Genomic DNA, 25,876 nt, shown 5'->3' on the forward strand with positions numbered 1-25,876 from the left:
TTATTTCACTGAGGGTATTAAAATGTTTTTCCATGTTGTAGCATACATCAGAACTTGATTCTTTTTTAAGTCTGTCTTTTAAGACTTGAGAGTGTTTTTAGTCTCTGTAGCCAGAAGTGGATTTTTCGTCCAGGCCTCTTTGTGGCCCTAATGGATCTTCTTTTGGGTGGTGGATGGATTGGGGTGGAGAACGTGGGACTAGAAACCAGTGGGAGGATTGAGGTGAGGACAGTGTGATCACATTTTGGACAAGAGAGGCTGAAGGTCTGAACCCAGATGGTCACAGACAAGGTTTTGCTGAAGGTCAGTAGCTTAGTGTGTTGACAACAGAATTCATTGGCTCTCTCCTACCCATCCTGGCTTTTTATGTTCTGAAATTCTTATTTTACCTCCAATTTAGAGTTTTGTTTTTGGAAAATCCTCACCAAATCTTCCCTTATTGTACTCATAGTGACAAGAATGTGTTGATTTATAAATGACAGCTGGATAGATTCCTACTTTCTGGTTTTCACTCAGTAATGTTATGTTCCATGTGCTCACTGATCCAATACAGAAAGTAATACAGTTCTAAGTGATACAGTACAGAAAAAAATGTAACTGTTAAGATTGTTGTGATACAGAAGAGCTATAATTACCTACAAAGATCATCCAAGCTACATTAGAACTGATCTCTTGGTAACAAAAGAACTCAAACAAAACTTTCTACAGGTGTATAAACTTAGGCTTTAAAGAACAAGGCTGACTTGGCTTCAGAAATCATCGACACTGTGATCAGAGCTTGTCTAATGGCCCATGAAGAGCTTACTTGGCTCGTCATGAAGAGTTTTGATAGTGGCTTAACAGGAAACACATAATGGTCTTTCCCCATGTGTAGTTTATATTCTGAGCTGTAAATTGTCAGAAGTTGCTCTGGAACATTAGAAAAAAATAAGTTTTATGAATTTCATAAATCATGTTTAAGGAGAGACCTAAACACCCAAATAGAAAAAGGGAAAATACTACTTGATACAGTATTGAAAGAAAATACTAGGAGTTGTTATTTGACTAAAAGATGATTGAAGAAAGTTTTGAAATTTTCTAAAAATAGCATGAGTTTCAAGGAAAATATCCTGCTAACCTTTGCATTAGTCAGCTTCTTATTATTTTTTGTTGTTGTTTTAGTCACTACTTTAAAAGATGTATAAATATAGATCATGCATAAAGATAGAAGATCACAGAATAAAAATAGTCTAAGATTTGAAACATAGGTTTTAAAAGAAAAGGTTAGAGAAATTTGAAGATTAAAATGGGCTGACTTTATTATCTTCAGTCTAAAAAAATGAAAAGAATATTTAGGCCAATGTAAACAATACCAAAAAGTTTAAAGAACACCTTTTATGTTATGGAACTTCAATTTAATGGCCAAATTTTCTCCTCTCTCTCTCTCTCTCTCTCTCTCTCTCTCTCTCTGTCTTTGAGATAGGGTCTTGCTGTGTAGTTCACTTTGGACATGAACTTACTAGGTAGCCCAGGCTGATCTTGAACTCATGAACCTATCTCACTCCTCCTGCCTCAGCCTCCCAAGTGCAGGGATTACAGGTGGGCACTATCATGCCTGGTGTAATGGGCAGATTTTTATTGTGCTGTTGGTTGATGGGTTATTTTTTATTTTCTAGGCGTGTCAAGTGAAAGGAAATGTATCATCAGTTTTGGGACTTATATTGGATGATTATTAGAACCCACTAGAGTGCCTTATTACTACTGTGTACTAGGAGGTGAGATTCTTCTTGGGGGTTGCCAGTTCTGAGTTGAAGAGTTTTCTGGATGGGCGTTTGGACTGAAAAATGTTAGCTAATTCCTTTTGATTTAAGATTTGAGGTCAACTTTAGAAAGAGCTAGATAATTGACTGTTCTATGTTATAAGCCAGCTCCTAAAACAAATGTTTATTTCTAAAATTATGAAAAGAGATAGGGAGGAGGGAGGAATGGAGGAAGGGACAGGAGGAAGGATGGAAGGAAAGGAAAAGAAAGAAGGAATGCTATTTTATTGCTAAGAATTGTTGGGCCATCCCCGTGCAGTTTTTATCTAATTGTAGAATAACTTCCTAGAAAGGTTATTCTGACTTGAAGATATTTTGTCTGTTTCTTCATTATTTTGTCTGTCTCACCATTGTAAGCTAAGCATCATGAAAACAGGGACGGGGTCTTTTGAGTTCTTGGCTGTATTTCTGCCCAGGCACGGTGCTGATGGATAGTAGGTGCTCATGAAACACTAGTTGACTGCATGAGTAGAGGCTGCCCAGGAGACAAGAGTCTCAAAAAGCAAGGGTTGGAGCCTGGGGGCCAAAGAAGGAAGGAAAAACAGGGAAGCAGGAGGGCAGTGGAAGAGAACAGAAGGAGAACATGTTTCTAAGGTCTCTCTTTTTTTCTTGTTACTGTTACATGAAAGACTATAGTAAGAAAGTATGTCCCCTTTAGAAAGCAGGAGACACAAAGGGTGCATGCCCAGATTCACTAGCTCTGGGAAATTATTCATGAGCCACTGAATAAGGTTTGTTAATTTTGTCAAAAAATGGCCAAAGGCTCTCTAGAAGCCAAGAGTGTGTGAATCTTCTGGAGAGTCTAGTGGGGTGTGTGTGTGTGTGTGTGTGTGTGTGTGTGTGTGTAACAGAGATACAGAGAGAGACAGAGAGAGTGAGTATGCATGTGTGTGCATGCACGTTTTCAGTCTGACTCCTTTATTTATATTCTCTGCCCTGGCCTTCAGATGTTTTTTGAGCATCTTTAGATTAGATAATCTGCATTGGGATAATGCATTGATTTTGCCTCTGTGCTTATTTAGACTGTTCAACTCTTTCTAGCCTGAATAGCCAAAAACTACCTTGATTTAGTCTGGCATGGGGTGCTGCAGTCTCCAGGCCTCTTAAGTCCCACAGCCTAGGATGATTAACTTGTTAACAAATGGATAAAACAAAATAGAAGGGGAGGAATAAAGCAAGCAAGCATGGATGCTCATTTCTTCCAAAACTTAGCAAATAACTAATTCTGCCTTCTAACCTGTCCCCGGTGATGGAGCTTTTTAGGGAAATGGTTGACTTGAACCACAGCAGGCTTCCCTTGTAATGGGAAGAGTATTCCAAGGTGAAGATTAGGGGCAATCAAGACTGCAGCCCACCCCGCTCTCTGTGTGTCCCTGGGAGCAGGCTCCGGCAAGTTCATCTGCCAGGGTTTAAGTACATCTAAGCACAGAGAAATGAAGCCCAAGCCTGGAACCAACAGGCTCCTCCTGAGCACTTTTGAGAGAGTTAGCATAGTAGCAAGACCCGCCCCCTGCACTTCCTGGTCTCCCAGTCTTGGAGGGCCTTGCATTTAAATGACTGCAAAGATTCTCGGAATTGTCCCCTGCCCCAATCTTTTTAGGGGATCAGTGGTAAGAAGTCTGTGTTTCCTCTCCCCTTGTGCCTTGCAGCTCTTAATGACCTCAGGCCTACACCTTGGTTCAAAGAATGAAAATCACAGTGCCTGTCATTTGGAAAGCCCCTCTTATATCTGATTCCATCCTGGTGATAGTGAGGGTTACATTCTGATGATTGTGAGACACAGAGTAAAACAGGATGTGCAGGCAGGTTGAGATCCCCTGATGGAGAAGGGCAGAGCAGAGACCAGGGTCTGTGCCTGTCCACTGGGAAAGCATGAGTGTTGCAGGGCTGGCTGTCTTTCATAAAAAAAGAAAAAAGTAAAGAGCCAGATGTTGAGAGCTCTATCTTCCACAGGCTGCTATTTGTTTCTCTTGGGTTTAGTAACAAATCAGTGTGCTGTACGCAGGCCTCATCCAGATGGGCCTGGGTCACCCAGTCCTCATCTGGATGGGCACTGCATTTTCTTGTGACCTCATGTTTAGGTGCCATGAGGCAGAGGGGCAGACTTTTGTGGACTGAATGATCAAGTGAGGCTTAGGTGTCCTGAGAAGGTGGGGTGAACCGGAAACACCCGGCTTTGCTTTGTGGCTCGTTCAGGCCAATGGTTGGTATTTCTGGACAGCTGCACTCATGACCATATGTTTGCTTTGTGATGGGGCTTATCATTTACCTTTATGGGGCTATAAAGGAGTCAGGGATACAGTGTGGAGTCTACTGGACGTATGACCTGCAAGTGGGCTCCTGTTGTTTAGAGAGCCCTCTGTCTCAGAGTAAACATTCTGTGCCAACAGGTAGACCTCTCTGCCGAGGACCAGCTCCTGTACGTTTGCCAAGGAAGACAAACCTGTATTTTATAGAAAGGGCCTATTGTTCTCAGGGAGTTGGTTGTAGCCAACTTCTTGGACTTCTTTGGCTGACTCTAAGAAGGATTTGGAGTCAGAATGCTAATCACTGACTCGAAGAGACACTGACAGCCAGACCTCAGGGAACTCATAAGAAAGTAAACAAAAGGCTCAGTTTCAGATTCTGGAAGAACAGTGGTATGCAGGAGGCTGGAGATGAAAACAGGGTGTTGAGAAGAAAAAGACTTCTCCCGCCCTGTTTTCAGAAGGGTAGTCTTAAAAATGAGGAAGCAACAATGAGCTGTGCACTCGATTTCCATGAACAGGACTGATGTGGCAGGCTGCCCTGCTGCTTTACAGGTCCCCTGGTTCAGCCCCCGAGCAGCATACCTGTGGGATCATGGCATGACTGAATCACAGGACTTCTTCATTTGAGTTGGACATACTTATTTTTTAATTCCAGTTGTACACTGCATTTTTACTGATCTGTCTTAGGCTCTAGCATGTTCACTCTAGTTCCAAACGCTAGTGTTATCAAGGAGTGTTTTCTTCTAAACCCAAACCATTTTGCAACTGTTGGACCCAGTGGTATAGGCCCTTGTGGTGGATCTGTGGGATGTTCTTGGTTTTTCCCAGCCTCTAATAATTTTCCTTTTCTCTAAGTGTAAGGAAGAAATTATTTTCTCCTTCGTTGTGGCCCTCCATACTCCTTCTTACAGACTTACGTCTTTAATCTGGACCTTCTTTGATTTAGTGCCAGCCACACAGGCACCCCACTATGTTTTGTGGCAGGTGGCCAGAATGAGCTGTCTGTCCTAGAATACATCATGGTGGAAAGGGCATTAACTTTGGAATGGGGCACCTGGCTACAGTCCTTTTTTTGCTGATGACCTGGCATTTCTCCGCACGGGGCTGAATTCACTTATTTGGACTAGGATATGATTATGGTCTTTTTCATGTCAGCTTTCTGTGTTCACATGGGAGCATATAGAATGACCTTGTAGCAGAAGCGGTTCGTAACCAGTCATAGTCCATCTTTTCTTCCTTTAGTAGTTGTGTCTATAATTATGTATCTAACTTCAGTAAGGAAATCTTTCCCACTCCAGCATTCTGTTCTCATTTTTGTGGTGACAGACATTAAAAATTACACTTTCTTCAGGTTAACCTTTGTTTCTAATGGGAGAAAGCTGGCACTACCATATACAGTCTTGATTGCTTTGTACCATAGCTGGGATCTGTGGGTCAAGCAGAAGCATCTCAGGGTTAGGAAGTCCCCTGGTGAGAAAAATTAACAAGAGTGTAGACTTGGGATGTAAAGATAGATAAAGAGGTCCTTAATGTGCCCTATTGTTTTCCTAGCTATTGACCAGGCTGTGTGGGATGCCTCCTAAAAGATGGGAAATTTGCTTAAGGACATAGCTAGAAATGTCATAGTGCCATAGTGTGTTTTCTTTAAGAGACTTGGGGCAGAGGTGCTTTTTGTGGTTGCCTGCAGTGTGGGCATCTCTCCCTTGCTGTGTGTATGTGTTTTTCTACAAGGATCATTCTGTTAACATAAGGACCATTTGTGGTGTACCAATGTGGGGGATGGGTGTTGTCTCATTGTAGGCATATTAAAAAATCATACATGGGCTGCTGCTTGGCATCGGATCTTTGATGCCTGCTTTAGAGCTGTTAGTGTCCTTTATAACTCTGAAACCCGGTGCCTCTCAAGCAGCCTTGCTTTGCCAGTGATTTATTTGTTTGTTTGTTTGTTTTATCTTTACCCCCATCCAATTTGTTATTCAACCATCAGTGCATATTTATTGAGTCACTCAGATGCTCAGCCAAAACTCTGGGAGCATGAAAAGATGTGTAAAGAGCTGCCTCAGAATTTACAGGACTAAAATCCATGTGAGAAGGCAAGGCATAAACACAGGACAAGTCATCTGACAGTGTCAGCCCTTGAATAGAGTGGACAGTGTAATCAGAGGTGACTTCTGTCCAGAAATGGTCAGGGGAAGTAGCCTCAGGTGATGGGTTCTCTCACATGACCTGATAGCTTAACTCCCTATGATGTTTTATGTGTAATATTTATAGAAATATGTTTGTGAGTTACAAGCATAGTGATGAAGTGAATGTCTATGAACTTGGTCCCCAGCCTAAGGGTTAGAACATTACCACTGCTACTTCTCTATTGATGTCTCCTTTTTCCACTCCTGCTGCCCACCTGTTAGGCCGTCTTGAATTTTGTGGGTTTTAGCCTCTTGCTTTTCGGTGTTGAAAGTCTCTGCAGAGCTCATGCGTTTTTGTTGGGTGTCTTATAATTTTCTGTGATATGGGATCTCTGAAGGTGAAACACTAAGGCATATGTGACAGGTAACTTTATGTCTGTGTAGCTGGGCCACTATGCCCAGATATTGGATTAGACATTGTGCTGGATGTTTTGGTGAAGGTGATTTTTGTATGAGATTAATATGTAACTCAAAGGAATTTGGGTGAAACAGATTGCTCTCCATAAGGTGGTAGGCCTCATCTAATCACTTGAAGGTGTGGACAGAGCAAGAGGGAACACTATAGCACATAACCATGAGCCCACCCTGCAGATTTTGGGCTTGCCACTTGACCCTTTTTCTTGGGAATCCTGACTAAGAACAGCACATCACCTCTCTGTATGCCATATTGGTAGTGTTACAGAGCTCATTTTCATAGTGTGTTTGTGTCGGGAGGTCAACAGTATATTAGTCACATAACCAGGAAGGTGCCTGAAGGATTCTGGCCTAGGCCATGGAAGAGAAAATTTGATTTTTGGTAACAGCAAAGCCAACCCTATCTATTTGGACACTTCTTTCCCTTTTTTGTATTTTGCATCCAAGCATCTGGATTCAGAGTCATTGCTCTTAAAGCTTTTAAAACACATTATAAACTGGAAAGGGTTTACAGGTGTCAGCCACTGCTATTATTAAAATGTGTCCTTTGCCTTGGGTCCCTGTGCTGTGACACCTCTGGCCTTTTGGAGCGGATCCAGCTAGTGATCCTGTTGGTGGGAGTTTTTTGCTCTTCCTAGAAAGCGCTTGTTCTTCAACAGAAGCTTGTGGTTGTGCCTCAGTCTCTGTCCCCCAAGGACACTGAGTCCTGTAGGGGCCTTTATGATATGGTGGTCAGTGACCGCCTTTCTTTCGTGTTAAGACAACTACCTGCTGCTGTTCTGAATGGTCCTGGAGCCTTCCCCATAACCCATGGAAGGTGGCCCATCCCCAACTTGATTCAACTGAGAAGGCACAAGCATGAAAGGCCAGAGCCCTCAGCCAGGCCTGCTAAATATTTGGCACTTCCACCGCCAAGACCACAGTAGATGTTAATTTCTCATGAAACCTCTTCAGTGTTTCTGCCACTGATCGATTGAGTTGGGCAAATAGCAGGAAAGATCTTTGCCCATTCTTAAGGAGATCTGGGTGTCCCCAGAGACCTGAACCTGGCATTAAGTTTCACTCTGCTTTCTTACTTTCTTTCTCAAGCATCCTTTCCTAGGTTTTTGGCAGGGACTCAGCACATTTTTGTGGTCTCTTCAGTGTTTTTAACTCTTCTTCTATCTGAAGTCTATAATCCAGTTTTTTAGTAATGGAAGTACATTAAAGGATGTGTCACACACATCAAGAGTTACAGTTTTTCTGCCTGTGATGTTAGTTTTCTCTATCTCCGTTGGGGCAGGAAGAGAATTTATTCCATTTCCTTTTCTTCACAGTCCTGGTATCCTGCCTCCTGAATGCTCATGTAGATACTCAGGCTATAAACCTATCATTTCCTATCCCAGATGCCTTTTTGAAAGGGGGAACCTACTTGCGTGTGCCCTTATTTTCCATGACAAGTCTATGCCTCTCCCTTGCTTTCCAAACAGTTCTCCCAAAAGCAGTTTCAAATGTTAGCCAAATAAGGAAACAACGGTCCTTGGGTCCTGTGACTTGAAAATGAATAATGTACAGGTGATTTTGCGAATAAAGTCATGATTTGTATGTCATTTCCTTGCTTTCTTAAACATAATTATCTTTGAACCAGAAAATATTTTGATCAACATTTTGAGGAAGAATAATATGATATTTCCCAATCTTCCTTCCCCTTGATGGAATTGCATCATTGAATTGAACTTTTCTCTATTTCCTCCACTTTCTGTCTCCTGTTTTGTCAAGGCTCCAGCAGACTTCAGCATTTTTCTCTGTGTTCCTATGTTCTAAAATTTTAGCCTGGTGGTTGTGATTGTGATTGTGTTCATTTTCCATCACTGTTTTCCAGCCTAACAAGGAAACCTCCTAAAAACACAAAGCGTTTGGTTTAATCTTCAGGTAGAGGATCAGACCTCAGTAAGTACAGACCCTCTTGTCTTGTCAGCCACTGCAGGGATCAAGAGAAGTCATCAAATCCACTTTGTCCTTATTCCAGCCACCTATTCCATTTAAGAGTCTGTATGAAAGCTGTTAACATGTGTGTTTAGATTTTTATCATTTTAACCTGGTATGAGACTTACGGTGACCTGCCAGCCTGGGAGAGTTCCTGGGGGGAGGGGGAGAATACAGGCCACGGTGCCAGTCTCTGCCCAGTTCCTTCTTAGAAAAGTGACCTTGGGAACCCTCTCAGATGTATCTCTGTGTCAGAGATGGGGTTGGTGGTATTGGCCCTGCTCATATAACATAGGTTCTTCAGAGAAGCAGAACCAAGAGGAGATCTATCAATATTGGTGTCAGTAGATAGATACATGGGTGGGAATGAATGTATAGAGAGACACAGGGGGGAGAGATAAATTTATTTGAAGGTATTTACACCATTGTGGGGGTGAGCAGACTGGAGACTCAGGAAGAGTTGGTGTGGGGTCTCAGGGTCAGAGGTCGTGAGGAGGCTGGACTCTACCTTGTGAAACATAAGTGTTTTTCTTTCTTAAGGTCTTCTACTGATTGGATGAGGCCTACCCACATTACGGACAGCAATGTGTTTTTCTCTGACTCTTGGTTTAAATGTTCATCTCATTTAAAAAATATCTTCCAACAACATCTTGACAGGGCTTGACCAACTCCTGGATACCACGGCCGAGCTAGGTAGACCCCTATATATGAGCCATGACACCGTCTATCAGGGCTTTTATGAGCATCAAGTGTGAATGGCAGGAATTGAAGGTATGGAGATCAGTGATGGCAAACCTTTCAGAGCCTTCAGTGATAGCAAACAGCCATAGGTGACAGAAGTTCGCCACCACTGCTATAAATGGAAGCGGCAGCTGCTCATCCGCACTTTGGTCTTTTTCCTCTCTACACTTTTACCCTTTTTTCCTATCTCTGAGAAGTGCCCTTCTCTCTCTTTCACCGCCTGATGTGGGGAGAGTTGTGTGGAGTGAGAATAAGGAGCAATTGTTTGCACTATTAATTTCTAGTGCAAAGAGGACAGATGCTGGAGTTACCATCCTGAACTAGCTCTTCTGTGACCATGGGCAAGTGGACATGCCTGCGTGAGCCTCTGATCATCTCTAACACAAGGATGACCCCCACTCTCTGATACAGTTCTTGTGACCTGATGTATATGTGTGCATTTTGCTTGCTTCCAAATGTTTGAATCATTGACCATCGCAGAGTATCTTTTAGATTTAAACCATTGGTCATTTTGAACTCCTTCTAGATTTACATTTAGATTAAATGACTTACGTTTCTGTGTTGGTAAACCCTCTATTTCCATGAAATCTTCTAATGAATGTCCTTCTATGTTAATCTCCTTTGCTGTTTCTCAAATAAGCCAAGTATACTGCTACCTCAGGGCATTTGTATGTGTGAGTCTGCCACGTGGTGCTCAGGTAACTGCTTGGCATGTTTCTGAACTTCTGAAGGTATCAGTTCAAATGTTACCACCATAGAAGGGCATTCTTTTTTTTTTTTTTTTTTTTTTGTACTGGAAATTGAATGCAGGACCTTGCACTTGCCAGGCAGGTGCTTATGCCACTGTCTTTTTTAAAAATTGTTTTAAAAATTTGTTTGTTTGTTCTTGTTTGAAAGAATCTGGCTATGTAGTTCACCCCAGCTTTGAACTCCAGACGGGCCTTTAACCCATGGCAATCATCCTGCCTCAGCCTCCCAAGTGCTGGGATTATGAACACGTGTCACCATGCCTGGCAGAAAGGCATTCTTTGACCTCAATATATAATGTAATATACAATCTTATTTTCTGTTGTACTTATCTTGCTTTATTTTTCTTCATGCTACTTGTCTGGAATATATATTAATTTTCTGTTTATCCCTCCTACTATGACAGTGCTTCTCAATCTTTGGTGTTAATTAGAATTACCATGGGAGCACACTCCAGAAAAAATTAAATCAGAAACTCTGGGGGAGAGAACGAGGCATTAGTATTTCATAAAACTCCTAGGTGACCCCTGTATTCAGCCAAGCTTGAGAAGTAGACTTGTAGCTAGAACCTTACTACTGAGAGACAGATCTGGTACTATCAGCATCCTCTAGTGGCTTATCTGGACCATAGGTTTTCGACTCCACCATGGATCTACTCAGTTCAGTTGTGCTCTTTGGCAAGATCTCCAGATGATTCATTTGACATTGAAGTTTGAGATGCGCTACCCCAGAATGTAGACTGGTGTACTGGTCAGCTTTCTGTTGCTGGAACAAAATACCTGACATCCACAACTTAAAGGAGGAGGGGTTCAGTTTGGCTCACGGTTTGAGGGGGTTCATTTCATGGTCATTAGTCTCCAGAGTAGAAAGCTTGAGGCAGAAGGACATGGCAGAGCAAATCTGCTAGCTGTGAAGCCGAGCAGGGGAGCAGTGCTAGAAAGGAAGTGGGCCAGGGACCACATGTAGACTTCAAAGTTACACCAACCGGACACACTCAGAAGTGTGGTTCACAAATTAGTGTAGGTATCTTTCAAGTCAGTGAAATTGACAGTCAAGATTAATTGTCATAACTGGGGGCTTCATTTTGCTTATGTTAGAGAAGTACCTAGTACATATTAAGTGCTCACTAAATATTTATTTGTTGAATAAATCCATGAGTAAATATTGGAGAGAAGAGGAAGCAAGGTGGTAATAAAGGAGGGCGGGCAGAGAAGGAAGGGAAGGGGATAAAGGACAGAAAAGCAGCTGTGTCCAACTCGTGTTCCCTAGCACAGGAATAACAAGTGTTACTCTTCCAGCTCTTGGCTCCCAGTCAGGCTTGTGCCCAGTGTCTCATGGGCTTTCCTCCTTGCTTTCCGGGCTTTCCAAAGTGGTAGCTGACTAATCAAAGATATTGTGATAATGAATTGCCTAACTACCCAGCCCTGTTCCTCTCTCCAAGCATATATTTGATTAGGGACCTGCTAAAACCAATTAACCAATTAAGCAAATAATTTAGTAGGACTTTGTGGACTACCTGCTGCATGCATGGCTTAACACATAGACTCAGGAGACTTAAGAATGAGAGATGGAAAACACACAACTTTCAGTCCAGAAATAGAGGCAGGCATTTAGGTGAGTAATTATAACCTGTAGCAAAAAAAATAATCAGTGTCGTAAGATACTTGTAGACATGAAGGTAGACTGCTGTGGTAACTTAAGAACAGGTGATTAGTTCAGACTGAAGATCAGAGTAGCCCTCCTGATAGAGAGGGTGGGGGACACCTGAGTTGGGCGTGCAAGTGGCTGGAACACTGGGCAGGTGAGGCATGTGCATGAGTTTCAGCTGTCACAGGGCAGTTAGAAGGCAGTGAAGGTGTCAAAGGATAGTGAGCTTTGTGCTTTGAGAAGCTGACAGCTATGGAAGGTGGCCTGAAAAAGGGAGGCTGTGATCCCATCCAGTTTGGAGACAATTAAGTATTGTAACAATGTTAAGTGACAAAGCCTGGACTTTGTAGGATGTTAAATATGGATAGCTTTGAGAAGCATATCACATGTAAAAGATTTTACCTTTTTTATGTAACCCAAATAAGTACAAGTTCTTGGATGATGTGAAATTTTATAATGCTGTTAGTGTATCCATTGAAAACTGTAATTTATGAAATTATAGGTCATTTCCTTTTCCTAGCCATCAGGTAGACTGGGTTAGTAGAATAGAGCCCTCTCCTTCTTCAAGATGGAATGATCCTGTTGATAATTTTTTATTTTGAGGGATGAAGGGAAAGGAGACCAAGTTATAAAGTGGTCAAGAATGGGGCACATGTTCTCTGTCATGGGATATGCAGTGGTCCTCCTTATCTTTGGGAGGTGACGTTCCAAGACCCACTTCCTTGGGACGCTGAAACAGCCAGTACCAAACTATATATCTTCAGTTCATACCATGGGTTAAGTTCTAAGATTTGTTGTCTAGAAGTTGCATCATTGTAGGTCAACTTTGGGTGTACATACACAACCAAAGATGGCTGTGACATCACTAAACGATATAATCTTATGGAAACACCACTGTCTATGCTATTATTGTTGACAGAAATATTGTCATGTGGGACCTGACTACTATACAACATACCTATACAACTTTTTTTCCTATACAACATATCTATGATAAAGTTAAATTCATAAGTTAAACATAGTACGAGAATAACAGGAATAACTCGTAATCAAGTAAAAATTATAATATACCATAGTAAAAGTTACTCAAAGCCTATACATTATTCATTTCTAGGATTTTTTACTGATATTTTTGGAGTGCAGTTGACCACAGGTAACTAAAGCTGAGGAAAGGGAATTGGAGATAAGGGAGGAACAGGTGTTTTTTGAGTACCCAGTGGTTTCTGTGTGTGTTCTTTCATTTTATCTTTACAATAATTCTCTAGAGTAGGAGAATTTTATTTTTATTTTTAAAATGGGGAAAACCAAAGATTAGGAGAGGAAGTAATTCACTCAAGGTCACACAATTAATAAGTGGTCTGAGATTTGAACTCAGATCCGTCCAGCCTAAATTGTGTTCTTTGCTTCTGTTTCCTGCTACCTTTTGAATCTGCTTTTTGGCACTGCTGATGGCAAATCATTCTTATAAGTGAGGTCAGACAGTGTTTTCCTTGTTTTAGTTTTGTCTGATAAGCATGAGTTGAGGATTTATGACAGTTGACTTCTCTCTTTAACTTTTGTCACAGTTTCACAATGTGACCTTTGGAAATAAAGGCTCTGAATTCCCTAAAATATCTAAATTAGATATTGAGAGTGGGGAGAGGATAGAAGAAACCCAGCACAACTCAGGGAATTTCTGTGAGGTGTCTGTATTAAGTTGCTTACTCTAACCAACAAGCATTCAGCAATTCTTTCTTCCTCTAAGTAGGAGAGCTCCAGAAAGAATCCTGTCCATTAACCTGGCATCTTGGTTAGGAGAAGTTGCTGAGTACTCTACGTCTGGTACAAATTAGAAGAAAGCAGCATCTTTGTTGTTGTGTTTAAGAACATTTTTAGAACCAAAAATATAGAGAGCAGGGTCTGCCCTGGTGAATTGGAGCTGATTTATGCCACCCAAGTAGATTGACCTGAGCAAGTGAGGTCCTTTTAGACTGCTTCAGTTTCTGCACTGGTGTTTGTATTAGTGTTTAGTGGAATTGACCTGCTTTGGGTTGAATTTGTTGGGCATGGGCAGAGCACATCTGGTTCTTCTCTTTTAACATGTGTTCTGGGGACTCTTGGGAAAATTCTGTTCACAGTAGAAGCTAGATCGCCTTAAACATCACCTTTGTTCCGTCCTTGATATAAATGACCACCTAGGAGAATCATTCTTTTCCCTTCCAGCTCTAAAATTCATGTTTGTTTGTTTATTTCCATGTAGTAGTAAAAAAGCCCTGTTCTATAGGGGGTCATGCCTATTGTGTCACAGATCTTCGTGGTGCAACTCCGTGTTCTTACCCAGTACTAGGAACACCTGAGGGGCCTTAAAGCAAGTATATGCAATCTATAAACTTCCACTTATCCCAGTCTATTAGATCTAAAAATTAGGTGATTTGATTCCCAGGGTCAAAGGGCCAATGTATAAGCAGCACACTGTCATCTGACATTGAGTGTCTGTGTCTTTAGCGTACACAGTCTCCCTTGAGCGTCAGGGAAACCTTTAGTTTGCCTGTGTCAATGCTTCTCCTGCCCCATGTACATTAGTGTTGGTTCTCACAATCTTTTCTTTCTTTGGCCACCAGGCAACCAGCTCTGCTTTCCCTGGAGTGGCCAAACCTGCAGCCAGGGGTGCTGCATTTCATCTTTGATGGCTGTTGCTTTAGCTCTCTCATTTTATAACCGATTAGGGTGTGCAGGCGATGCTAAGTGACACATAGCTCGTAAAACATATCTGCTTCTTGCTGCTTTCATGACTGTGGAAGAGAGACTGTGCCCAGGGATTACCACAGGCTGAAGTCACAGCAGGAAGCAGGGATGTGATTGAATATTTATTTCTACTAAATAAATGAATGTTTTTAGATAACTGCTTTGTCCTGTGGTATAATGTAATAGTGTGTGTGTGTGTGTGTGTGTGTGTGTGCACGTGCTTGTGTGTATTGAGGGCTAAGGAGCATCTATATTCTCCAGAGCTGTCACATCTGAGAACAGTAATAAAAACGGTTGAAGCCCATGTGCCTGCAGGTCGCCGTTATTCAGAGCAGCCACGTCTTTGTCTTCTGACTTGGGACAGCTTTCCCAAGACTGCTTTTTGGGACTATACTTTGGGATGGTTCTTCTTTATAGTTTGTGGTTATTCCTGATTGTCTAGGATCTTACACCCACAGACTGCAGGCTGTGAGTGGCTCTGATGTTTCCCATCTCTGGACCTGAATGGTCTTGCCTGTTGGCAGCTGATCTTTTTCTTGCTGCTGGCATCACTGGTTCTCTAACTACTGGGTCTGGACTTGAGCAGAGAATAGGGGATGGGGAGATGTCTCTATTTCAACAGGCCCTTATCTCATGTAGATTTCTTTCTTTCTTTCTTTCTTTCTTTCTTTTGGAGGGGGGTACCTGGGATCGAACTCACAACCTGGAACTTGCTAGGCAGGCACTTATGGAAATTTTCTTTTGAGCTGAAAAGAACACATAGAATGCCACCTTTAAAACTTTTATAAAGCCTAGGAGAAAAGACAGATTTTCTGTAAAATCAGAGGGTGAGAGGAAGAGCACTAGAGATTTGAGGATGACACTAGGGCCCATAGGTAAAGATTTTCGATAGATTTGAGGGGCTTTCAAAACCTGGTGCTCGGTGGGTCAGGAGATTTACCTCAGTGGTACAGTACCTGCCTGGCAAGCATGAGGTCCTGAGTTCGATTCCCAGTACCCCAAAACAAAACAAAACAAAAAACTGGGCCTCATTTTTGTGTGCATTAACAAGACTATCTGGTGCCTGAGTCAGTGCTGGTGGTGTTGCCCATCCCAGGCACCTCATGCTCTGGCATCCATCTGGAAGCAGATCCTACTAAATCAATGCCTGGCCAGCTGCTATCCTGTCAGTGAGTGCACTGGGGAGAGCATCCTGAAGCCTGGGCCAGGAGCTCAGCAGAACTGGAGTCTGGACTCTTTCCCCGAGGGATAAGGCCTGCACTTGGAGATGGTAATCACTACCAGGTCTCTCATCATACTGATGTTCTTGGGTGAAGTAAAGATGCTGCTTGCCTCAGATCATCTTACAGCATCTTTGGGTAATATATTGCATATTTTGAAAAATTGCAGCAGACCATAGACTCATGTGTGAGAGATAGTGGTCTCGTAGGTCTAGAATGTGCCAAGGACAGTAGTGTGGTAGGCAGACATGTGAAGAGATTGCCTTTCCTGAAAGGATATGATCCTGTGTCTTCCTGTGCTGAGATGAAGTCATATCACCTGTCTCCTTCTCACAAGCTGGTAAATAATGAGGCCAGCCTGTTGGTAGTTGACAGGGTTCTGAATAAAGACGCATTTATCTCTGGCCAGCGCCAAGAGGTCTTGGTATTCCTTACAGTGACAAACTCATATGCTGTGGCTTTTTTGAGGGTGCCAAGGCAGAATCACAGGAAATTCTCAGGCTTGGAGAGGAAAAGGCCAAGGCCAGACACTAAATCCAGCCAGGCAGTGGGGCTGAAACAAGGGGCCGGGAGGAGAATGGAATCCAAACAACAGTGCAGAGAGGGATGAAGACTTAATAGTCTCCTCCCCTCTCTTCCTTCTTCCCCCAGCTCGAGCCATTTGGCCACTTTCCTCCCCAAAATAGGAAGTGGCCCTGTGGTGACACCAAGGGCATGGACTTCTGCCCACTTGTTAGCTCCCAGTCATCTGAGAAGTGAGGCTGTCCTCAGCTTCCTCCATGCAGGAAATGCTGGCTGTCCTGCTCCTCGGAGGCTGGGAGCAGGACTGGTGGCAGTATGTGCAGATTTGGCAGAGGAATAGGAGCTGGGAGTTATTTGCACTTGTCATTACTGAGGAGAAAGAATTGATGTCTAAAGATATTGTTAGTGTGTCCAGGCACAGCTTTAATTTTTAAATGTCACAAAGGCCACCAGCAGTTTGTTTCTAGATCAGCCGGGAGACCATTGTTGGGGAGTTCTGGGTGGAGGTAACAAATCCTCTTATCAGTGAGGCTGCATTGTGAAGTGGAAAAGACACTTGATTTTTGTTTTTTCACGTTGGGGAGAGGCAACTTTTGTTTAAATCTTAACTCTTATAAATTCTGGGACTAAAATTGTCTGAACATCAGTTTAATTATATGAAGACAAGATGAAAATTTCCTGCCCAGCCTGGGGATATAGCTCAATGGTAGAGCACTTGAATAGCATGTGCAAGGTCCTGGGTTAGCTACACACAACCACATACACACACACACACACACACGTACAGTACACACACTCACCCAGCACAAATTTTACTCAAATTGTTTTCCTTTATACATAATATATTTTTTTATTAGTACATGTTTGTAGTATGTGATGGTCACATGCATTCCTCATCAAACATTAGCCAAAAGTCTGTCTTCCTAGCAAACAGTAGATACCTCATGAACATTAGCTTTCTCATATTTCTTGAGGAGAAAGATACAAGTATTTGGAAGGGCTGTGGAAAGTTGGAATGGTTGGAAAACTCAACTGTTAAGATGGGATCACTTTTCCTAAGTGATTAGAGTTGTCCATGATCTTGGCATTTTTGAAAGCTGTATTTGAAGGAAGAAGGTATCATACATTGCCTATTTGAAAACTGTAGAATTTTAACAGTATTCTTCTGTTCACTTGTAAACTAGGCTAGGTTGGTTAGACTGTATCTGATCATTAGGGGCAGAGACAGCATTGAAGGCCACAGTTAATCCCAGGGTCTCATTTTAGCCAATAAATAGTTCTTTTTCCACCAAGATTTTGCCAGAACTGCTAACTAGGAGAGAAATAGACTGGTTTGAGCTTCCTCACCTTTTATTCTCTCCTGCTTGTCCTCTGGAGAGGCGCTAATAAGCAGTAAAGTGGCCAAAGGTAAGCAGCTCCGGGAAGGAAAGCAAAGGTCAGTCATCACACACTGGATAATTGAATTATCTCTACTAAAAGTACAAATTCACTTGCTGGGCATTGTTGCAAGCCAAGTTAACACACTAGAAGCAAGGCTTTCCATCTTAAATTTCATTTTTAATCTTGTAGTAGATATTTTGGGACACTGTTGCATCTCCCAACTGATACTTGGCTGCTGCAAAAAATTAAACCACTCTGAGAATAGCCCTAGGCCCTTACACTCCTCCTGCCCTGTCATGAAGCCCCACCAGTGACTGAAAATGAAGAAAATAGATTGCTCTCCTAGACCCCAATCCTAGGCCACTCCACAATCAGAGAGAAATGGGCGATCCATGTAATCTGACCATTGCCCATTGCTGGTTGAGGCCAATTTCAATGACAGAGCAATGTTATTCTCTGTCTTAGTTTAACTACTGCGTGGAGAAGCATCATAATATAATTAATGCCAAGAGGCTCAAACTCCAGAGTTCATCAGACAGAATCACCTGGAGAGTTCTACAAACCAGTTTGCCAGGCATCCTCCCAGCCCCCATTTTTGACCTAAGACCCGGGATGAGAGTCTGAGAAGTTTTCAGGTTCTGGGAATCATACTCTAAGAAGCACAGGTGTAATAGGAAAGACAATGAGATCTTAAATCAATAGTTGTGTAACTGGGTGGTTTGCAGTTTGTGTGATCTTTTGGTACCCAAGTTTTCTCATTTTAAAATAGGAATACTAATGATAGGATTGTGAACTTTTAAGTGAATCAGTACATGATGAGCTCTTAGCATCCTGCCAGCTGGGTTGCATGTTTTCAGTGTAGACTATCATGACTCAGTTACAGGCTCCTATAACCAAGAATATAATGCTAATACGTTTTGAGCTTTGATGTATGCCAGAGTCTAAGCACTTGATGAAGTTAACCATATTCAATGCCCTCACTCTCTCTACTGCCTCTTTTTTCCATTCTCTATCAGTTTTTCCTTCCTTCCCTTTCCTTGTCTTTCATAGCAATATTATAACAAAATTTAGAAACTCTAATCTAAAAACATTGTATATATACATTTGCTGTCTAAGTGGGACCTTTAGGAGTGCAAGTGTTTCAAGAACTGTCTACCTCCTTTTTATAGCATGTTACAGGAGTTTGATGAATATTGAGTGCATGTGTACTGTTATCCTTACAAATCAGGATTTGTCCATCTGCCTCCCCCTTGGTTCTTTGTCCCATCCTGGTTTCTCTTTGCAGGACACATTTTTAAGTGTGTCTATTGCTCTTTCCTACCCCAGCATTGGCCTCTGATTCCCTCCCCAGCTCCCAGCGTAAGGATTGCTATATGTTTGCTCAGCATGTAGAGAAGTTGGTTGTCAAGTGTTGCCCAGTTGTGGTAGGTTTAAACTCTTAGCTAAATTCCAAGTGCCTCTTAATTGTAAGCAGATCAGCTGCCCATGTATCTAGTTACTTCTGTATCTCAGGTTTCCCACCAACAGGTCCAGGTAGGGTGCTGCTTTTGCACTGGTTGGTAGTATGAGGCCTTGGAGCAAGGCTTAGCAGGCAGCTTTTAGAGAAAAACCACATTTTGTGGGTTTAGAAGGAGGCTGTTAGGCATGTTCATGGCTCTTTAGTCTTCAGAGCCAATTGTGGGGCAGGGGGCTGGGACCATGGGTTGCAGGAGGGTTTTTATGCATGGGAGTCTGTCAACTATGTGTTATGTAAAGGATCCATTCCTTCATTGTTTCTCTTTGCTTGTTCTATGGCTGCATATGAAGTAAACATGAATTGACACTTTGTTATTTGCTGGTTGCTCTGGTAGGTTGAATTGACACTTTGTTATTTGCTGGTTGCTCTGGTAGGTGTTAGCAAGGATGAGGGTTAGGGTGCAGTGATCAATAAGACCTGGCCTTCAGGCAGCCTTTATTTCTTTTTTTTTTTTTTTTTTTTATTTAAGGAGAAAAGAAAAAAAAAAACAGTGAAAGGGTACAAGTTATACAGATTTACAGAAGAAAAAAATGAACAGTAGGAAATCACTAGTTAATGGAGTACATATTGCCATCTTAGAAATAATTGTTCAAGTCACAAAATTAAAGCTTGTAGAGTGGACATTCCATCAATGATACTGCAAACAGTTCTGTTCAATGATCCAATAAAACTCTGTGGTATCATTTTCTATCTTATACACTTAAATATACATGCAGTTATATAGTTTAGAGCACTTTCTTTTCCTCTCTTTTGTACAATGACTATTACACATTTTGGGTTTCATTGCTCCTACGGTTCTTATTGCTTTTTTGGAAGAGAGTAAAACCAAATGTGACATAACAGAACAGAATCGGTCAAGTCAAAAGGGTGGACATAATAGATAATGTAAAAACATAATACACGGTGATCAACAGTGGTTACCATAATGCCTCCCGCTATCTCTAATAGAATTGCCTATATCATTAGTTATAATACAATTGAACAAAACAGTAAAGAACAAAACCGACAAAACCAAAACATTGGAGACATTGTAGGTCTTCAAAAGTAGATAAAAGTCAATGAGAATGGGCGTTATAATCAATCTCATTATCTTCTCAGCTGATGCCTAAACTTTCGAACCTGATAATATCCAGCAAAACAGAATAGGGGAACATCAGTCAAAAAAAAGATGGTGAGAGTAATACAGGGCTTCAAATCGAGATAATAGAAAGTCAAAGTGGGTTACTGTATTATATCCTGCTATTTTTTTCCCTTTAATTAAACGGATAAAAGTAAAAAAGTAAATAATGGAGTGGAGATTGAGAAAAAAGAGGGCATAACAGCGAAACAGCGCAGATCAAAACATAACCATTTAAGCAGAATAGTGTTTCACCACCAGATAATTCCGACCCCAAAGTAGTTACCATATTGACTCTTTCCTTGAAGTCCTTGAGTACAACTTCATATACTGTAGCATTAAGTATATCAAAACAATGTAAAACCATTTAAGAGAATGACAGCATTACAGAATATTTAGAATGGACTAACAGAAAATGAACAATGGTTTCTGTATAATCTCCTTGTCTTTAAAAGGTTTTTGCTTATACTATCGTACATAATAAAATCCAATGAGATACAACCTGTTTAGACCATTGGAGACAGAAGAACAAAAGCTAGATGAGACTTCAAAACAAGATGATACTAAATCAGTATTACCTTTTAAGATGTCATTTTCTCCAAATTTCTGCTCTGTGTATTGGTAGAGGATTGAGTTGACAACAAGAATAAAAAATTAGATGGGGGGAGTGGCAGAAAAATAATGATAAGCCTTAGAGAAGTATAAAGGTATTTTACCTTCAAAAAATTTTGAAACAATTCTTTAATATATTTGTGGTGGAATATTTCTGTATCTATATCTGTATCTGTATCTGTATCTATATGCAGGGTTATTTGGCACTTATATGAGACCCTTGCAGCTTCCCAAACTTCAGATGACTAGGTGCTTTGTATCAGCAGGTCTTTAATATATCACAAAATTTTAGGTAGGAGCCAGTCTAGTATCCATACATAGACATCCTGTGGCTCTGCCCTATGGCCTGCTAGCTTTTCATTTGGGAATAGTGGAGTTTCATGAGGATACTTATCAGTTCATTTTGTGTTGCTGTAACAAAATGCCTGAGGCAAAGTACTTTATAAAGAAACAGAGTATCTGGCCCATGATTCTGGTGGCTGCTGGACAATCCAAAGAACATGTCAGCTGGTAAGCATTTCCACACTCCCTTCTCCCCTAGCTGTGTTACAACATGGCAGAAATACAGAAAGAGGACTGGTGACATGCAGAAGGGACCCAAGGTGTGGCGTGGCCTCATGGTGAAACCACCTATACTCATGAGACAGCATTAATCCATTCATGAGTGTGGAGCTCTTGTGACCTGGTTACCTTCTACTCGGCCCCACTTCTGAAAGGTTTCACCAGCTGAACACCACCACTCTGGGTATGAAGCTTCTAGCAGTGAACCTTTGGGAGCCAGACTATAGCCAAACCAGAGGACTGTGTATTTCTTCTGTTGTGGACTAAATGCTATCTTCTCTACCCATTTTCCTTTCCTTTTCTCCTGGAGTCTTTTCTTTAGGACACATCCGCTTGCCAGGAATCAGCAGGGAGCTGTTCAGACTCCTTTTACTTTTTAAAGACTTCTTACTTTTTTGCACTCTATATGTAGTCTAGTGCTAAGAACTTAGAGGTCTGCTATGAATAGGTGTATGCATGCATTGGTCAGAATTCAAATCATCGCTGTAAGAAGATTCTTTTGTTTTGCACAGTGTATGGCTTAAAATGAAGAAAAGACTCTGAGAAGACTTGGCAGCCCTGAGATTTGCTTTGGAATGACATTTGCTTTAATAAGTTTTGACCTGTTTTGTAACATCAGAATGGGGTTTCCCTTTCACCTGCTATTTCAACAAAGTTAAATGTGTTACAGCTTTATCACAAAGGAAATGTATATTTCAAAATTTTTAGAGTGATAGTCTTAGGCTCAATTAAGACTTCTTTCTCTCACAGGATTTAAATGTGTACTCTATCTAAGCATATATTTTTTGGAGTTTTTTTTTTACCTTTCTGTCTGATTCCTGTGGCTTGCCTCAGGGATAGGCAAGTATTGTATCTAGCCCATTTCTGTACCTGTCTCTCTGTTGTTCTGCTTATATTTGCACATAGTATGCACTCAAGAAGTCAAGAAGAGAATGGACAGCTTGGCTCTTGAGAGGTCTTAAGGGCATCGCAAATGTCAGCTGATATGTCTCAAAGAAGGGGCCCGAGGAGCAGAGGGGTAGAGGAGAGATCAGCTGTATCTAGAATTCAAAGCTGCATCCCCAGAAATGTTTCCAGACTATTATTATATGTGGGGAAGTGATCCACTTGTTCAGTGGTCTGGAACATATTTATTTTGGGGGCTCTTACTGTGTATATAGCTCAAGCAATGGAGGAGTGGTTAAAATGACATGATGTCTTTGTAATCTAGGTGGGGAGATAATGTATACATACAAATAATTTGAAGTACCAGTCAGATCAGGATTTATGCCTGTGAGTAGTTAAGCTAGAGAGAAGCAGAGAAATGCCTGTGATCCAGATGCTGTGCAGTACTACAGTAGGAAGTCTGGCTCATGCATATGGCTTCATTTGATCTGCACAGATTCAGGGCATGTGTCTTTATCTCTGATGAGGATTCTGAGGTTCAGGGACTGAGTAAATTGCACAGAATTACGCAGCTAGCAAATGTCAGCGCTAAGATTTGAACTTGATTGCATAGCAGTTCAGGGGAAGGGGGCACTCAGTGTCCTTTTGTGTTTTTAAATTTTAATTTATTAGTTCATGTGTGTAGTATATGATGTTTTCATTCTCTGCAGCAAGTTGGTACATTGTACACAGCACATCTCTATGTGTTTTCATCACCTTTCCCTTCCCTCCATCCCTTCACCCTCCTCTTGATCGCCTTCCTTTTTTTTTCAGTTCTGTCCATGTTTGCAGTGCACGATGTTTACATTCCTTGTGTGGAGTTGGTCCATGTATATAAAACATCTCAGTTCCTTCTGTGCGGGGCAGCGACCATCTACACTATGGGGCACACATGGGCAAAGGGACAATGCCAGGATGCAGAGGAGTGGCCTTTAGTTCTGAGGAGGTGCCTTGCCCTTGCATAGCTAGGATGGATAAGAAGCTGTTAGGATCAGAGTTTGTCTAACTGTCCTTTAGAACAGTGCACTAGAAACCTCATACAATACAGACGTGTCCTGCAGCCTAGAAACTTCAAAAGGATGATTGCATTTACACGCCCGCCAGCTGCGCAGTTCATACACAGGCTTTGGTTATATAGTCTCTGTCGGGTTAAAAGCTGTTAGGCACTTCTCTCTTCTAGTGGCAGTGTACATGGGAGCTTCCTCTTCTCTTTGTGGCATTTGTGTTCCCTTTAAATATTTTCCATTGCCTTGTTCCTCATCTCTGTCACCAACGGTCACTCATGAAGTCACTTGAGAGGAAGAATAATCCTAAAGAAAGGCTCAGGGAATCAGAAGTAGGAACAAAGAAAATGAAGCCTCGCGTATACGTGGTGCTGGTTTTGCAGTTAGGAAGCGTGATTAAAAGCATGAGAGAAATGAATCTGTGATTTCCATCCTACAGTATTAAAGCACATGTTCCATGGAGACTATGTCATATATTTGCAGCATAGGGACTTGGTAGTGTCCGGGTGTCTGCAGGGTGCTGCTGCCATGTACTCCCTCCTCTGTTGGAAGTGACCTCAGGAGGTGACCCTGGCAGGAGGAAAGGGCTTTTTTTCCTGTTATGAGACTTCAGAAAGTGGGGCGTAGGTGAGGTTTCAGTTCCTGTCTACTCCTTCAAGCTGGGTATTCTTGCAGCATCAAAGAGCAATATGTGTGCCCCAGGGAATAGTCTGTACCTTAAGGGATTAAATTCATTGGCAGGAGGCAGGGCTGGCCTAGAGGCTATCTAAAAACCTGCCTAAGGTAAGCTTTATGACACTTGCTTTACTGCTGAATTCATCATTAAAGGAAAGCTTTTGAACTCTTATTGTTTATTACATGTTTAAACCACTTAAGAGTTTTTTTCTTAAAAAATTGGGCCATTTTGCATAGTGACCAGCTCTCTGTCCCTAACTTCTTCAAGTGTTTAGCTGTATGTTCACATAGTGATTTCATAGGCATCAGTGTTTATTTATAATTTAATCTACTTTTAGCATTGTTAGATAATGTTATATAATGTATGTCAGGCTGTAGTTTACAAACCATTTTGCTATAGATTGTTTCTTGTTTTTGATGGCTCTGTGGCCTACTCAACTGAAGCAACAGGTTAAGGCTCTGTTTCTTTTGGGTTCTGCTCAAATGTGAGAAACCATGATAGGCACTGTGAACTAGATTTGGCCTTATCTCTGTTTCCTGCTCAGGCAGGTAAAAGCTCCTAAAGAACAGAACAGCTGCCAGCTGGCCAGGTATGCCAGCTCACAGCCTTTAAGGGGCAGCTGTTGGTTGAACTTTGCCCATGTTTTCCGGGTTTTATCTCATCTCCAGGGAATATTCCACAAGTGGGAGCACTGACCTGTTCAAAGGCTTTGTAACCTATCCCTGAAGAATCTTTCTGGAAGTCCATAGAGCTGTGAGATGGCCAGCTTCAAACAGGTGAGGCGTTGGGTTGCCATGTGATAGTGGCTGTATGTTCATGTCTGATGTATTAACTCTTCCAGGATCCAAGTGGGTTACTCCCTGGCTCAGGATACTCTTAGGAATGGGAAAGGAAATGTGATAGAAGTGGTCATTTTCTGAGTACTTTTTGATGTGATTTTATCAATTTGATTATTGCCTCCTTAATCTTCAAGCAAACTCAAAATAACTGATTCAAACTAGGGGAAAGGGAATTGCCTTTGAACTTTGGGTTCAATACAGTCTTGAACTTTTTTAGGTACTATCTTGACAACTAGGAAACTCTGGCCTGATTACTATTTCATTGCTTTTTCTCTCTATGTACTAATGTCTTTTTAAAAAAATTTTTGTTTTTAACTTTACATGCCTGATCTAGAAGGCTGTCATCTCTTTTGCAGTGAAAGAATAACCATTTTCTTTATGGTGGATATGTGAGTTAAAGCAGGAAGAGGCTGTCTTGGGTTTTGTCCCAAGGATGTTTGCTGCTTCACAAAGGTATTTAATTACTCTTTACCACGTTTTCTAGATTTGCAAAATAGAAAGAAGAGTTCATGATATGCTACTGGGGATTTTTCGGAGCAAGTAAAATTAGTGATACAGCCACAGGACTTGCTGCTGGCTCCAAGAGGTACATTTCACTCTGGAAAGAGGCCAGCAAGAATGATAGAAAGTGAAGTGCATTTGACTTTGGGCTTGCTTTTGACAATTCTTCTCTTACAACTTGTCCTTAAATATACATGCTGTCATTTAAGAGAACAGCAGCAGGACTCCATGCATGCCTTTGTGGGACTTTGGGGTTATGGTGAGAAAACCTTATCCCTTTTTTATTTCTTTATATTTTGGCATTTTACAGGTGTCTAGAAAGAAAAGTGGCCCAAAAGCAGCGTAACCTGCTTGACAAGTCTTGTATAAATAGAGGAAGTCCACTAAGGCTTTGGCCTGGGATTGCCAAGCCCAAAGGAGCCAATTGTAGTGTGTACAAAGGTGCAAGTCACCAAGGCCCCAGAGAGCTCTGTTCACCTGCAGCCAGCGGAGAGCCAAGTTTAATGATTAGACTCTTTGGTGGGGTGGCCCA

At 41.6% G+C, this 25,876-nt stretch overlaps 1 protein-coding gene across 7 annotated transcripts in view; it reads left to right on the plus strand.

The window, feature by feature from the left end:
- The window catches only part of Etv6 (ETS variant transcription factor 6), a 214,068-nt gene that overhangs the window by 44,746 nt on the left and 143,446 nt on the right, over positions 1–25,876 (plus strand). The window contains exon 2 of one of the 7 annotated variants that reach the window (XM_013153145.2): positions 24,673–24,780. The exons of the other annotated variants lie outside the window; for them this stretch is intronic. Coding sequence (XP_013008599.1) covers positions 24,763–24,780 — 18 coding nt within the window. The 5' untranslated portion in view covers positions 24,673–24,762. The remainder of the gene's footprint in view (positions 1–24,672; positions 24,781–25,876) is intronic. 7 annotated transcript variants of the gene reach the window in all.

Source organism: Cavia porcellus, unplaced genomic scaffold, assembly GCF_034190915.1.
Source record: "Cavia porcellus strain 051 isolate PalLab524CR breed Dunkin Hartley unplaced genomic scaffold, mCavPor4.1 scaffold_27, whole genome shotgun sequence".
Lineage (NCBI taxonomy): Eukaryota > Metazoa > Chordata > Mammalia > Rodentia > Caviidae > Cavia > Cavia porcellus.